Source organism: Dipodomys ordii, unplaced genomic scaffold (assembly GCF_000151885.1).
Source record: "Dipodomys ordii isolate 6190 unplaced genomic scaffold, Dord_2.0 Scaffold215, whole genome shotgun sequence".
NCBI lineage: Eukaryota > Metazoa > Chordata > Mammalia > Rodentia > Heteromyidae > Dipodomys > Dipodomys ordii.
In genome coordinates, this window is record NW_012267431.1 from 1,329,487 (window position 1) to 1,343,110 (window position 13,624).

Below are 13,624 nucleotides of genomic sequence, written 5' to 3' on the forward strand. Positions count from 1 at the left end.
GGGCGCTGTCCCTCAGCTCTTCAGCTCAAGGCTAGCGCTCTACCATTTGAACCACAGCGCCACTTCCAGCTTTTTTCTTTTTGCTTATGTGGTGCTGAGAAATCGAACCCAGGGCCTCAGGCATGCAAGGCAAGCGCTCTACCACTGAGCCACCTTCCCAGCCCGCACTTCAAATATTTTCATCTGTGGAGGAGGGATCAGACACCCATCTGTAAAATAGGATTTTTTTTTAGTAATTAGTGCAGTTCTTCAATATAGACGAATTTTGTGTGTGCCAGTACTGGGGCTTTTGAACTCAGGGCCTGGGCACTGTCCCTTAGCTTTTTTGCTCAAAGAGGATGCTCTATCATTTGAGCCACAGCTCCACTTCCTAAAGTAGGGATTAATCATTCTTTCTATGTAGATTAATGCCTGGGTATGACAAGCTGTAAATAAATATTAGTTTCTCATTTGTTCCTAATTCTTTATCTCCCATGCCCAAATCCTGAAAGCTCTAAAACCAGAAATCTTTATAACTCTTCTGGCAGCAAAACCCAATTTGAAACAAAACAAAGCCTTCTCTGGTCTTTATTGATTCTCGCCTAGCACAGATGTGTCTGCATTGTGCTGCAGAAATATGAAAGGAGCTGATGCCAGAGCTGAGGATGTTATGTAACGTATCATATGTGCACCACGCTACCTTTCTCAAATTGGAAAAATGTCTAATTCTTAAGCACATCTGTTCCCGGGGATTTTGGAGGAGGTCATGGGCTGTTATTTGTATTGGTATTGACTCTTTTATTCCTCCCATTAACTCTGATAAGTAGATCCCAATTGTCATGAATTTATAGATAAGGCATCTGTGGCACATGGTGTCTAATTGATGCCCACACAACTAATGACAGATTCTGCATTTGGACCTAAGCAGCCAAGTACCGGTGGTCTAAGCTTTTAACTATCAGGTTAAACTGCCCCTCAAGTTATTGGTCCCCTTTTAGCCCAGTCTTCAGAGAACAGGTTCCTTCCTATCAATCAATTGCTATTATTTCCTGAGAGCAAAGTGGAAATAAAACTTGACCTTCATATTCCCCAAGAGGATAAATATCATTCAAGCAACTGTCTGCCTGGCCGGGATTGCTGGATTAAGAATAAACCTAAATTGGAAGGTTTTATTTTATTTTAATTTTTTTTTTGGCCAGTCATGGGGCCAGAACTCTGGGTTTGGGCACTGTCCCTGAGCTCTTCAGCTCAAGGCTAGCGCTCTACCACTTGAGCCACAGTGCCACTTCCGGCCTTTTCTGCTTATGTGGTGCTGAGGAATCGAATCCAGGGCCTCATGCATGCAAGGCAAGCACTCTACCACTGAGCCACCTTCCCAGCCCCAATCGGAAGGTTTTGAAGAACCTCCTTCTATCATTTATAGCTTTGCCCTTTAATCTACAGCAAAATATACAATATGATCCTCTTATGGCAAAGCTTGCTCCAAGTCCATTCATCAGACACAGTCTTAAGCAACAGTCCAAGTCACAAAGCTATGGAGTGGCAGCTTAGGGTCCTGTCTCCAGAGGATGGAGACAGAGCCCCTCACTGAGTTTGTTTTGAAGGCTGGCTCCTTTCAGAGGCCCAGTGTTTGGTATGACTCCTGGTGGCAAAGAGCGGCACTGCCAACTATTCCTCTGAGCTACAGCAGAAGCCCTGGACTCTGGGCCTCTGCTGCTCATCTCTTCTCCCACTTGAAAAGAGTGCTGCAATAGATAGGTCTACTTTGTCCAGATGGGTTTACTTTTCTATCACCTCATCACTGAGCAAGCACTCATACTCAGGTAGTGACAACCATGGGCCAGTGAGGTAGCTGGGAGAAAGCAACAGACTGGACACATACACCCTACTCTAACACATTCCCTATCTTACTGGGGGAAGATAGATAAGCAAGGCAAACAAGTCAAGAGCCCGGCAGATGGTGAAAGGGGCTATGGGCAACATCCAAGCAGCAGCAAAGGAGCTGTTCTAGTTCAAGGCAAGGTGGGTGCTGAGGTAGCAGGTGAGCCAAGGTAAAGGAAGGGCTCTGAGCCTGGGTGCCAGCAGGTTGGAGGGATAAGTAAAGCCAGATAAGTGAAAGGGACAGGGAGAGAGGGAGGGAAGAAGGGAGGGAAGGAGGGAGGGAGGGAGAAAGGATGGCAGGAGACTGGACCAGCCAGAGGGAGACATTTTCAGACACTGTTAGGACTTGGATTTTGGATGAGACAGGATCCATAAGAGGGTTGTGAATAGAAGGCTGACAAGCTGTGTGTGACTTGGATATTAAACAGAATCCCTGTGGCTTCGGTGAGAACAGCAATTGGGGTGAAGAGGCTGTGATGGTCCAAGTGAGAGATGGTGGCAGCTGTGGAAGGGCTGAGAAGTGGGTTCTGGCTAAGATTCACTGAGAGATAGCATGGATAGTGTGCGGGGAGGTGTCAAGGTGAATCTAGGTAGGGGGCCTGATTACTTGGAAGGAGTTGAGAACAACTTAGATGGGAATATGAAGGGGGTGGACAGGTTTCAAAGGAACAAACAGAAGGCCAGTTTGGAGATGATTAGTTTCAGAGGCTCATTAGACACTCAGGGGTATGCTATGAAGAATAGTAATTTAAGAAATATAAACGCGCCGGGCACTGGTGGCTCATGCCTGTAATCCTAGCTACTCAGGAGGCTGAGATCTGAGGATCATGGTTCAAAGCCAGCCCTGGCAGGAAAGTCGGTGAAACTCTTCTCTCCAGCAAACCACCAGAAAACCAAAGTGGTGCTGTGGCTCAAGTGGTACAGCAATAGCCTTGAGATGAAAAGCTGAGGGACAGCGTCCAGGGCCAGAGTTCAAACCCCATGACCGACAAAAAAAATAAAAAGAAAAAAAAGAAATATAAACTGTCATGCAGCCCTTATAGTATGCATTGGTTTTGAACTCAGGGCCTGTGCTAGGCACATGCTCTACCATTTGAACCATGCTCCTCCTCAGTCTGCACTTTGAGTCAGGATCCCATTGTGTTTATCAGACTGGCCTTAAACACATGATTGTTCTACCCCCTACTACATGATAAAATTACAGGCATGCGCCACTATGTCCAACTCCACATACCTTTTGTTTTTAGTGCCAGTTCTAGGGCTTGAATTCAGGGCCTCATAACCTTGGTTAGCTTTTTTTGCTCAAGGCTGCCATTCTACTAGTTGAGCCACAAGTCTACTTCTGGCTTTTTAGTGACTATCTGGAGATAAGAGTCTGACAGCCTCCTCAACCTTGGGCTGGCTTCAAACCATGATCCTCACATCTAATATTATAGGTGGGAGCCACAGATGCCCAGCCGTACACTGCTTTAAACATTCAATCTTCATACCAACACCTTCATACCACTCTCTTTTTCCAGATGAGGGAATGGTAATGCAGAGTTGTCCGAAGTCATGAAGCTAATGCCAATGCAGCTGGAATTCATACCCAAACAAATAGCTGCAGCCAGCATTCCTAGCCACTCCTCACCATCAATTCTCTATGATGAGATAACACTGAAGAGACCTTAGAGGATCCTACACATATGGAGCAGGCCAGCTTCCTTGAAGTAGTGACATGTGATCTGAAGGAGAACAAAGGATGTTTTTGGCCAAGAGACCAGAACAGTACATACAAAGGCTACAAGCAACGCATAGTTCTCAGGAGAGCTCCTACTTCTGAGGCACAATCTATTCTCCCAGGAAGGGGAGTCATTTGTCCTGGGACAACTGTTTATACCAACATGAAGTTCTAATCCCTCCCAGGCAGAATTCATTCTTCCTCTGCATGATTCAATGCACTGAATAACCTATTTGCCCTTGCAAATCTGTTCTCCCAGGGTCTTTAGCTTTGTACTCTTCTGCTCTGTGTGGCCTTCAGTAAATTACTCAGCTACTCTGTTCCTGGTTTCTCATCTGTATAGCATAGGGATATTTTACTCTTAAAGCCACATGTACTCAAAAGCACACCTACCCTCAAAGGCTTTTTATGAGGATTAAATGTGCCAATACATGTGAAAGTCTTAGAAAATTTTCTCTGGCACATGGTAGACACTCAACATCTGTTAACAAGTACATCATCCTTCTCCCTCCCCCTCAATCTTGTGTTTTATCATGGCCTCCACCACCCGTCTTCTACCCCTTCCCCCACACTGCTTCAGCTACACTGGACTCTTTGAGGTTCTTTATCACAGCACGTGAGATCCTTCCTCAGATCTTTGTACTGGCTGTTCTTGCTGTTTGATACACTCCCTCCCTTTAGTGTGGCTTGCCTTGTGCCCAAGATTCCAACCACCCCAATACGCTATTCCTATCTGTCCTACTTCATTATTTCTCCTTAGCACTTGTCCAACACATTATCTAATTTTACTTGCTTATTTTTGACATAGCTCATCTTCCTTACTGTTAATAAATGTCTGTCCCACAAATGTAGGGATTTCTACCTGTTTTTCTTCTCTTCATCTCCAGAGTATAGAAGGTTCTGTCTGTACTCACTAGGTTTTTATTATATATTTGTAAATGTTTGAATAGTTCCGAACTAACACCTTACTAAATTCTCATATTCCTCCTCCTTCATCTGCTGCACATAGTGATGTCTAAGATGACTTCTCCCCACTTATTCATGCAACTATATATATATATTTGCTGATACTGGGGCTTGAACTCCGGGTCTGGGCACTGTCCCTTAGCTCCTTTTGCTTAGGGTTAGCACACTACCACTTCAGCTACAGCACCACTTCCTACTTTTCCTGTGATTAATTGGAGATAAGAGTCTCACTGGCATTCCTGCCTGGACTAGCTTCAAACCTTGATCCTCAGATCTCAGCCTCTTGAGTAGCTAGGATTACAGGTGTGAGTCACTGATGCCTGGCTCACTTACTGTACACCACGTACATTTTTAGGTGCTGAAGACAAAGCAATGAGGAATCAGACTAAATCTTGTATCAGAGAGAGACAGACAACATACAAATTATATGAGGTGTCGGACAGTGACAGAGGACAAAGGGAGAAAGAATGTAGAGAAGGGACATGAGACCTACTAGGTGTGCAGGATCAGATGCTCAGAGGGATGTTGGCTATTTTCTTTATACAAATAGCATTTTCAGAAACATTTTTATATATGTGCCTTTTTGTATTCCAAGCACCAGTGATGAACACATGATTTACTGAAATAACACAACCCAGATGCAGTGCAACGAAAGCACTCTCAGAGCCATCTTTTCTATCTGTGCCTTTACATGGTGTGTTACATATATCACACTTCTGGAAACACACCCTTTCAATAACACTCACCTTATTCACAACACCACTGGTATCCTTGGAAATATCTTCTTTTTTGGGGGGGGGGAGGTCTGGTCATGGGGCCTGAACTCTGGGCCTGGGCGCTGCCCCTCAGCTCTTCAGCTCAAGACTAGCGCTCTACCACTTGAGCCACAGCGCCACTTCTGGCTTTTTTCTTTCGGCTTATGTGGTGCTGAGGAATCGAACCCAGGGCCACAGGCATGCAAGGTTAGCGCTCTACCATTGATCCACCTTCCCAGCCCTCCTTGGAAATATCTTAACATGCATCTTGCAGTAATGTGTTCCCCACACTGGGTGTGCGGCACATTCTTTAGGGGTTGTCATTGGAAGAGGGTCCTTGAAGGTACCTTGCAGAGATTTGAGAATAGTGTTGGAGCCAATGCAAAAGAGAATAGCCAATGCAAAGGTCCTGGGGCTGCTTGTGCCTTCTGTGTTTAGAGGGATAGCAAGAGAGAGGCCAGCAAGGTGAAAATCACACTGGAGCACAGGTCTGGGATTGGAAGAGAGGTGAAGAAAGTTATGTCAGAGGAAAGTCCTGTTTTATTAATTAACAGGAATTCTGTCTTTATACTAGAGAGAAGTCTAGTTCTAAGTCCTGTTTTAGAAAAAGCAAAAGGTACAGGGAGAAAGTGATTAAGTTAATCATCTAAGGTCACACTGATACTGGGACTGGGGGTAGGTGGGTAATAAGATCGGCTGTGGAACAGTGATGGTTCTATAGGCTCTGTGGGCAGAAGGAACAGCAGAAACAAAAGCCTAGAGGTGGGAACTAATTTGGTTTCTAAAGAATGGGGTCTCACACAGGGTACAATGAGGTGAAAGAGGAATGCCTTAAAAAATGTTCTAAGCCGGGTGCTGGTGGCTCACGCCTGTAATCCTAGCTACTCAGGAGGCTGAGATTTGAGGATTGCGGTTCAACGCCAGCCAGGGCAGGAAAAGTCCATGACTCCTTTTTGTTTGTTTTTGACCAGTCCTGGGGCTTGAACTCAGGGCCTGGGCTCTGTCCCTGAGCTTCTTTTGCTCAAGGCTAGCATTCTACCACTTAAGCCCCAGCGTCACTTCTGGCTTTTTATGTGTATGTGGTACTGAGGAATCAACCCAGGGATTCATGCATGCTAGGCAAGCACTCTACCACTAAGCCACATTCCCAGCCCTGTGAGACTCTAATCTCCATAAAACACCAGAAGACCAGAAGTGGCACTGTGGCTCAAGTGGTAGAACGTTTGCCTTGAGCTGAAGAGCTAAGGGTCAGTGCCCAGGCCTAGAGTTCCAGCCCCACGACCTACAAAAAAATGTTCTTGTGCTGAGTACTTACTGGGGTCACCTTTAAGAAAGGCATTTTTACCTTCCCTATGTCTCAGTTACTCAATACCTGTCTCACAGGTCTATGGTGAGACTTAGAGGAGGTAGTGAATATAAATCACTGGTACTTAGCAAGTGCTCCATAAATGTCAGTGACTATTGGTATTCTCATTGTTATCACTAACAAATTTGTTTACTGTAATAATACAAAATGTCTTAGTGGCTAAAGAGTGTCTGTGAGAAAAGTCTGCTCTGCAATAAAAACGTTCTGAGTTTAGCAGAGGCCAGTGGCTCATGCCTGTAATCCTAGCTACTAAGGAGGCTGGGACATAAGGATCACAGTTCAAAGCCAGTCTGGCCAGGAAAGTCTGTGAGACTCTTATAACCCAAAAGGCTAGAAGTAAAGCTGTGGCTCAAGTGGTAGAGCATTAACCTTGAGCAAAAGAAGCTCAGTGATAGCACCCAGGCCCTGAGTTCAAGCCCTAAGTCCGGCATACACACATACACCTACACACCTATACACACATGGGCACATGCACACATGTGTGCGCGCAACATGCACACACACACACGCGCGCATGCGTACGCGCGCACACACACACACACACACACACACACATTCTGAGTTTAGCCAGGCGCTGGTAGCTCATGCCTATGATCCTGGCTACTCAGGAGGGCGAGTTCTGAGAATCCTAGTTCAAAGCCAGCCCAGGAAGGAAAGTCTGTGTGATACTCTTTTTTTTTTTTTTAAATTTTATTTTATTTTATTTGTGAACATACTGTACAGAGGGGTTACAATTGCATGGGCAGGATAATACGTACATTTCTTACCAAGCATTGCAGCCTCCTCCTTTGTTTACCCTTCCCATCCCTTCCCAGCCTCCCCCCTCCCATGTGTGATACTCTTATCTCCACTTAACCACTAAAAAGCCAGAAGTGGAACTGTGGCTCAAGTGGAAGAACACTAGCCTTGAACACAAAAGCTCAAGGACAGTGCCAAGGCCCTGAATGCAAGCCCCAGGATCAGCATACACACACATTCCTTGCAACAAGTACCCAGGCTAGGCTGACCTACTAAGGGACTGGGGGAGGGGTGTCAGGGAAGATCCGTCTGGCATATCTTTTTGTAGGTCATAGGTCTTGAACTCTGAGCCTGGGCACTACCCCTCTCAGCTCTTCAGCTCAAGGCTAGTGCTCTACCACTTGAGCCACAGCACCACTTCCAGTTTTCTGAGTGGTTTATTGAGATAAAAGTCTCACAGACTTTGCTGCTTGGGCTGGATTTGAACCATGATCCTCAGATCTCAACCTCCTGAGTAGCTAAGATTACAGGTGTGAGCCACTGATGCCTGGCTGGAAGGAACTTTTTTTTTTTTTTTGTAAGTGCGCTGGTCCTGGTCCTTAAACTCAGGCCCTGGGCACTATCCTTGCACTTTTGTGCTCAAGGCTAGTGATCTACCACTTTAAGCCACAGCTCTATTTCTGGCCTTTTGGTAGTTAATGGGAGATAAGACTTCCCAGACTTTCCTGCCCAGGCAGGCTTTTATCCTTGGTCCTCAGATCTCAGGCTCCTGAGTAGCTAGACTTACAGGGATGAGCCACCAGCACCTGGTAGGACCTTTTTTTGTGTGTGTGCAGTCCTTGAACTTGGGGTCTGGGTGCTATCCTTGAGCCTCTGTGCTCAGGGATAGCACTCTACCACTTGAGCCACAACTCTACTATAGGTTTTTATTGGTTAATTGGGGATATGAGTTTTAAGGTCTTTGCTGCTTGGGCTGGCTTTGAACTGAGATCATCAGATTTCAGCCTCGAGTAGCTAGGATTACAGGCACGAGCCATCAGTGCCTGGCTAGGAAAAATCTTCTTGAGAGAGGGATAGCAAGCACTGGACACATGGGAGGACTTAAGAGGGTGTGAGTGCCAGCATAGGGATAGCATGAAGCCAATTAACCAATCCACTATAAGGGGTAAGGGGATCTGGCTCATCTTCTAGAGGCAGAGTGAGCAGAAAAAACTTTCTCCTGTACAATAGTGGAGGAGAGGAAAAGCCATTACAGTGATTTAAAGTGAGAGGACTGAATATAAAATGACTGAATATAAAACACTAAACTGACCCACTATTGAAAGGGAGGAATCTATAAATAAAATAGTTAAGGAAATGGGCTGATGAGTATGTGAATACAAACATGTAGACCAATCTACTATAAAGTGTGGGGAGTAAAGCCATGAACTGAGGGGCATTAGGGCGTTGAAGGAGGCAAGAATACAAACTCAGATGGTCTCACCATTAGAGGTGAGTGTACTGCTGGATACATAAGGCGGCACGAATTGATTCACTACAAGGAACTGGGAGGGGTGGAATATAAACAAGGCCACTGACCGGTCTCCTGAAAGTTGAGACCTGAAGAAAGATAAACACTTAAACGCACCTACTATTAAGGGGGTTGGACAATGCCACAGACTGCCTCCCAGTAAGGTGGGGGGGGGCGAGGGGGGGAAAGACCATGGACGAGTCCACCGTAAGTTAGGGTAGGGAGAAATAAAAGCACGCAGACCGATCCATTATACAGCCGGAAAGGGTGGTTACGCCACAATCAGATTCACTACAAGGGACGAAGGGAGGGGCAATGCACACGCAGGTCACCAACCCTTGTGGTGGCTATAGGGAGTCCAACACCAGGAGGCCACAGGACAAGCCACATCCCCTGTGCGGGGGTGGGAAGGATACGTGGGGTCACAGACAGGGCCCTCCACCCTTCAGGCCCAGAGCTCACCTGTGTGTGGCGAGGTGGCAGTGTTGGCAGCTCCGGGGGGCGGGGGCTCCATACGCAGCCCCACCGCCCCCCAGGCCCGGATTCTGAAGCAGCAGTAGCGGTGGTGGCGGCAGCACCTAGAAGCCGCCCCAGCGTTTCTCCACCGCTCACGTGGGCCCGGGGTGGGAGGAGGAGCCAAGCATCCCGCCGTTCCCCTATTGGCCAAAGCATCAGGGACCAACTACACCGCTTTGGAGCTGGGGGGCGGGCCCTATCCTATAGAGCTATGCAATGATTGGCTTGAAGGAGTTGATGGACTGGCTGGAGAGGTGCTTGCATTCGCTGGCGCTCCACCCCGATTGGTTCAAGTAAGACTGAACAACTGATTGGTTTAAACAGGATTGATGGCAGATGAGGAGGCACCGAGCATAGGGGGTGGGTGAGTCCTGCTTTCAGTTGATTGGTAGAGACTCCGAGACAGCTGCCAAAACACCAAGCAGGCAGTGCTGCACACCATGCCGCCCGGCGGAAACAGGACTTATATAGAAATGGGTGTAGCAGCCCGCGGGGAAAGGGTCAGGTGGGCTCTGCGTAGGCAGGCAAGGTAACTATATATATGGTGATTGGCCAGAAAAGACAAATTTAGAAACAAGCAGGAGGGCTGGATGGCTGCCAAATACGCAAAGGAGCTGAGTGGCAGAAATTAAATGTATACAAAGAGGGCAAGGTAGAGCTGTAGCCAGTTCCAAGAGGACGGACCCTGGGGTCTTCCATAATCAAGGTAAGGTGGTCTCAACTGAGACGAGGGGCTGGAGCAGGTAGGGTGGTATTTGTACCCACTAGTGAAACCTGAAGTTATTTAGAAGCAGGAGGAAGACTATGGTTGGGTATGGGTGTTACTTAGGGTATTTCAGGAACCACTGAGGCATAGGAGAGGGGAAAACCTTAGGGCCAGGACTGAATGGCCCCTGGCAGTGGGAGCAAATCACTTTTAATTGGTCCATTCTCTATAGCAGTTTAGGAAAAGGAACAAAGGGTGAGGTAGGGCTCAGGCTGCTAAGATGACTGAAAAGTGGGCAAAGTATAAAGTGACAAATGCTACTTGGCTAGACAGGACTTCCAGGATGATTTTAAAGGTTCTACCCAGAAACCCTATCTCTGGGTGTCCTAGTAACTTTGTGCTCTAGAAACAGGACACACTGGCCACCATCAGGGCTTAGGGGAAAAAGAAGGGCCATGTGACTCCAAGGCATTTAGGCTCTTTAATGTCAGAGGATGGGAAGTAGTAGTCAATGGTGAGCTGGCTCTGGGAAATTCTGCAGGCCCTGTAGTTCTCTCAGCCCCTGCAAAAGAAGTTAGAAAAAGTTGAATAGGTTAGGGCCAAGCTTCGCCCCTGCTTTCCCTAGACTCCTCTTTAGAGGGAAAAATAGTCCTGCTCTACTTTGGTTTTCTCCCTTCTTAACCACCCTACACATATCTGGGGGTAGTGTGGGAGTGGAGTTGAGCTGTTCTCACCTCTAGCAACATGTGGATATGAGCCTTGATATTCATGGAGTCCTTGGTGAGGCTGTTGCTGAGCCTGGAGAAAAGAAACAAGAGAACAGTGGGGCCCACTTTTGATTATGAGGTTGACCCTTCATCATTTCAAGAACTGCCTGTATCCTGGAGGACTGCCACTCAAGACTAGCTACCACCTGGACTACACTGATTTAAAGGTAACAGAATGCCTACTTATGCCAGGCAGTTTTAGGCACTGGGGAGAAAGACACAGACTGAAGAAACAAAATCTCCTGACCTCATGGAGTTCAAATTCTTGCTAAAAGAGACAAATGAATGACAGAACAAAATACATGGTATGCCAGATGGCTGTTAAGAATAAGGAAAATTTGAACAATCAGGGAAGATAAGGAGTAGGGGAGTAGAGGCTTCAGTTCTAAATAGAGTTAGGAATGACTTCACTGAGCATTTTTTGAGACAAGGTCTCATTATGTAGTTCTGGCTGCCCTTGACCTACTGCATCAGCCTCCCAAGTGCTAGGATTACTGTTCTACATGTTCATTCCTGGCCACTGGAAAGCATTTGAATAGTCTTATTAAAGTGTAGTGAATAATGTGGTTATATTGGGGATGGGTATTCCACATGGGTCGGCCAATACAAAGGCACCAAGGTGGCAGTTGTGTCTGGCATGTTTGAGGCACAACCAAGAGGTCATTGGTTGCAGAGTAAGTAAAGGGGGCTTCTAAGAGGTGAAGGTATAGAGGTAAGAGGCAGACTGTATAAAGCCTGCAAGGCCATAGTAAAAGACCCTTGCTTTTACACTAAATGAGGCAAGAGCTGGGGGAGGGGTGGGAAAAAAAGGAAGCAAAGAAGGGATGCATCCATTTGTCTGTGGAGCAGAGAAACATGGAAGCAGCAGTCCAGTGAAACCGATACTACAATAGTCCAAATAAGAGATAGAAGATCAGCTGGGCGCTGGTGGCTCATACCTAAAGCTTGGCTACTCAGGAGGCTGAGATCTGAGGATTAGGGTTCAAAGCCAGACTGGGCTGAAAAGTCCCCATGAGACTCTTATCTCCAATTAACCACCAGACAGCTGGAAGTGGAGCTGTAGCTCAAAGAGGTAGGGCTAGCCTTGAGCAAAAGAGCTCAGAGACAGTGCCCAGGCTCTGAGTTCAAGCCCAACTGACAAATAGAAGCTCAGACCACTGTGGTGGCAGTTGGGGTGCTGAATATGACTGGACTTGGTAGGGAATGGGGAGGATGTAATATGAATTGAGAGGCAACAGTATTTACTAAAATGTTGCATGCCCAGGTATGAAAGAAAGGACTCAAGGAAGAGGCCAAGGCATAAACAACTGGGAATCTAGATTGACAGAAACCACCCTAACCTTCCACTATTGAGTCACATAGTCAACTCCCTTTGTTCAACCTTTTTGGACCAGGTCTAAGTCAAAAAGAATCTGCATGGGCAAAAAGGGCCAAGGATTGCTTTTCTGAAAAATGAAGTGAAAAGAAAATGAATACAAGTTAAATAGCAGAAAGATCTTTCCCACAGAAAGGCAAGAGGAAGGAAAGAACTTTTTGAGGATTAACCAGGAGGCCAAAGCATTAGAAATTAAGTGAATGGTGATATGGTATCAAATAAGGAGGCAGATCACAAATAAGGGGCTAGATCACATACATAGTCTCCACAGTATAAGGAATGCTGGTTTTATTGTACTATTAAGGTAGGATTCAGTTTGAATGGTAGGTGAAACTACCATGTAAAGAACAGAAGATGTTAAGTGAAAAAATATGAACCCAGCGAAAATAATGTCTCCACATTTGTATTGCCAGCCCAGACCTGTCTCCTGAATCCAATCTATGACTTTTATCTCCAAAAATCCATTTCAGCATTTAATAAGCACCTCATACCAACAGGCTCCTGACTGAACTCCTGCTCTTCCTCTACCAATACATTCTTCTCCATTTCAGATAATGACAACTCTATCCTTCCAGTTACTCTACAAAAACCTAGAGATCTGTCTTTCATTTCCTATCCCTCCAGTGCTGGGGATTGGATGCAGGGCTTCATGCATAGCAAATACCAGATCCTGAGTACAAGCCCCAGTTCCACCATAAAATTAGTTTATGCATGGTGCTGGTGGCTCACACCTGTAATCCAAACTACTCATGAGGCTAAGATCTGAGGGTTGCAGTTCAAAACCAGCCTGGGCAGAAAAAGCCATGAAACTCTTATCTCCAAATAAATATAAAAAAGCAGAAAATGGAACTGTAGTTCAAGTGGTAGCGTGCTAGCCTTGACCCACAGAAGCTGAGTCACTGCCCAAGCCGTGAGTTCAAGCCCCAGAACCAGCACACACAAAAAATTAGTTTAGCCGGGTGCTGGCGGCTCACACCTGTAATCCTAGCTACTCAGCAGGCAGAGATCTGAGAATCAGCCAGCCTGGGCAGGAAAGTCGGTGAAACTCTTATTTCCAATTAACCAAAAACCTAAAGTGGCGCTGTGGCTTAAGTGATAGAGTGCTAGCCTTGAGCTCAAGAGCTGAGAGACAGCATCTAGGCCCAGAGTTCAAGCCCTACAACTGACAAAAAAAATCAGCTTAACAGTACAAGCTTTTGGAAAGGCTATAAAAAAGGAGAGGAGGGCTGAGAAGGTGGCTCAGTGGTAGAGTGCTTGCCTTGCATGCATGAGGCCCTGAGTTCAATTCCTCAGCACCACATAAGCAGAAAAAGCTGGAAGTGGCCTTGTGGCTCAAGTGGTAGAG

The 13,624-nt window shown here is 46.3% G+C and overlaps 2 protein-coding genes across 3 annotated transcripts in view; both read right to left on the minus strand.

The window, feature by feature from the left end:
* Elk1 (ELK1, member of ETS oncogene family) overlaps positions 1–9,504 on the minus strand; it is a 19,198-nt gene extending 9,694 nt beyond the window's left edge. For both annotated transcript variants that reach the window (XM_013035547.1, XM_013035548.1), the window contains exon 1: positions 9,378–9,504. The gene's annotated coding sequence lies outside the window, so the exon portion shown is untranslated. The remainder of the gene's footprint in view (positions 1–9,377) is intronic.
* Positions 9,505–10,595: 1,091 nt separating this feature from the next.
* Uxt (ubiquitously-expressed, prefoldin-like chaperone) overlaps positions 10,596–13,624 on the minus strand; it is a 9,578-nt gene continuing 6,549 nt past the window's right edge. The window contains exons 6-7 of the mRNA XM_013035551.1: positions 10,872–10,935; positions 10,596–10,699 (exon numbers count right to left, since the gene is read on the minus strand). Of these exons, the coding sequence (XP_012891005.1) occupies positions 10,646–10,699; positions 10,872–10,935 (118 nt within the window). The 3' untranslated portion in view covers positions 10,596–10,645. The remainder of the gene's footprint in view (positions 10,700–10,871; positions 10,936–13,624) is intronic.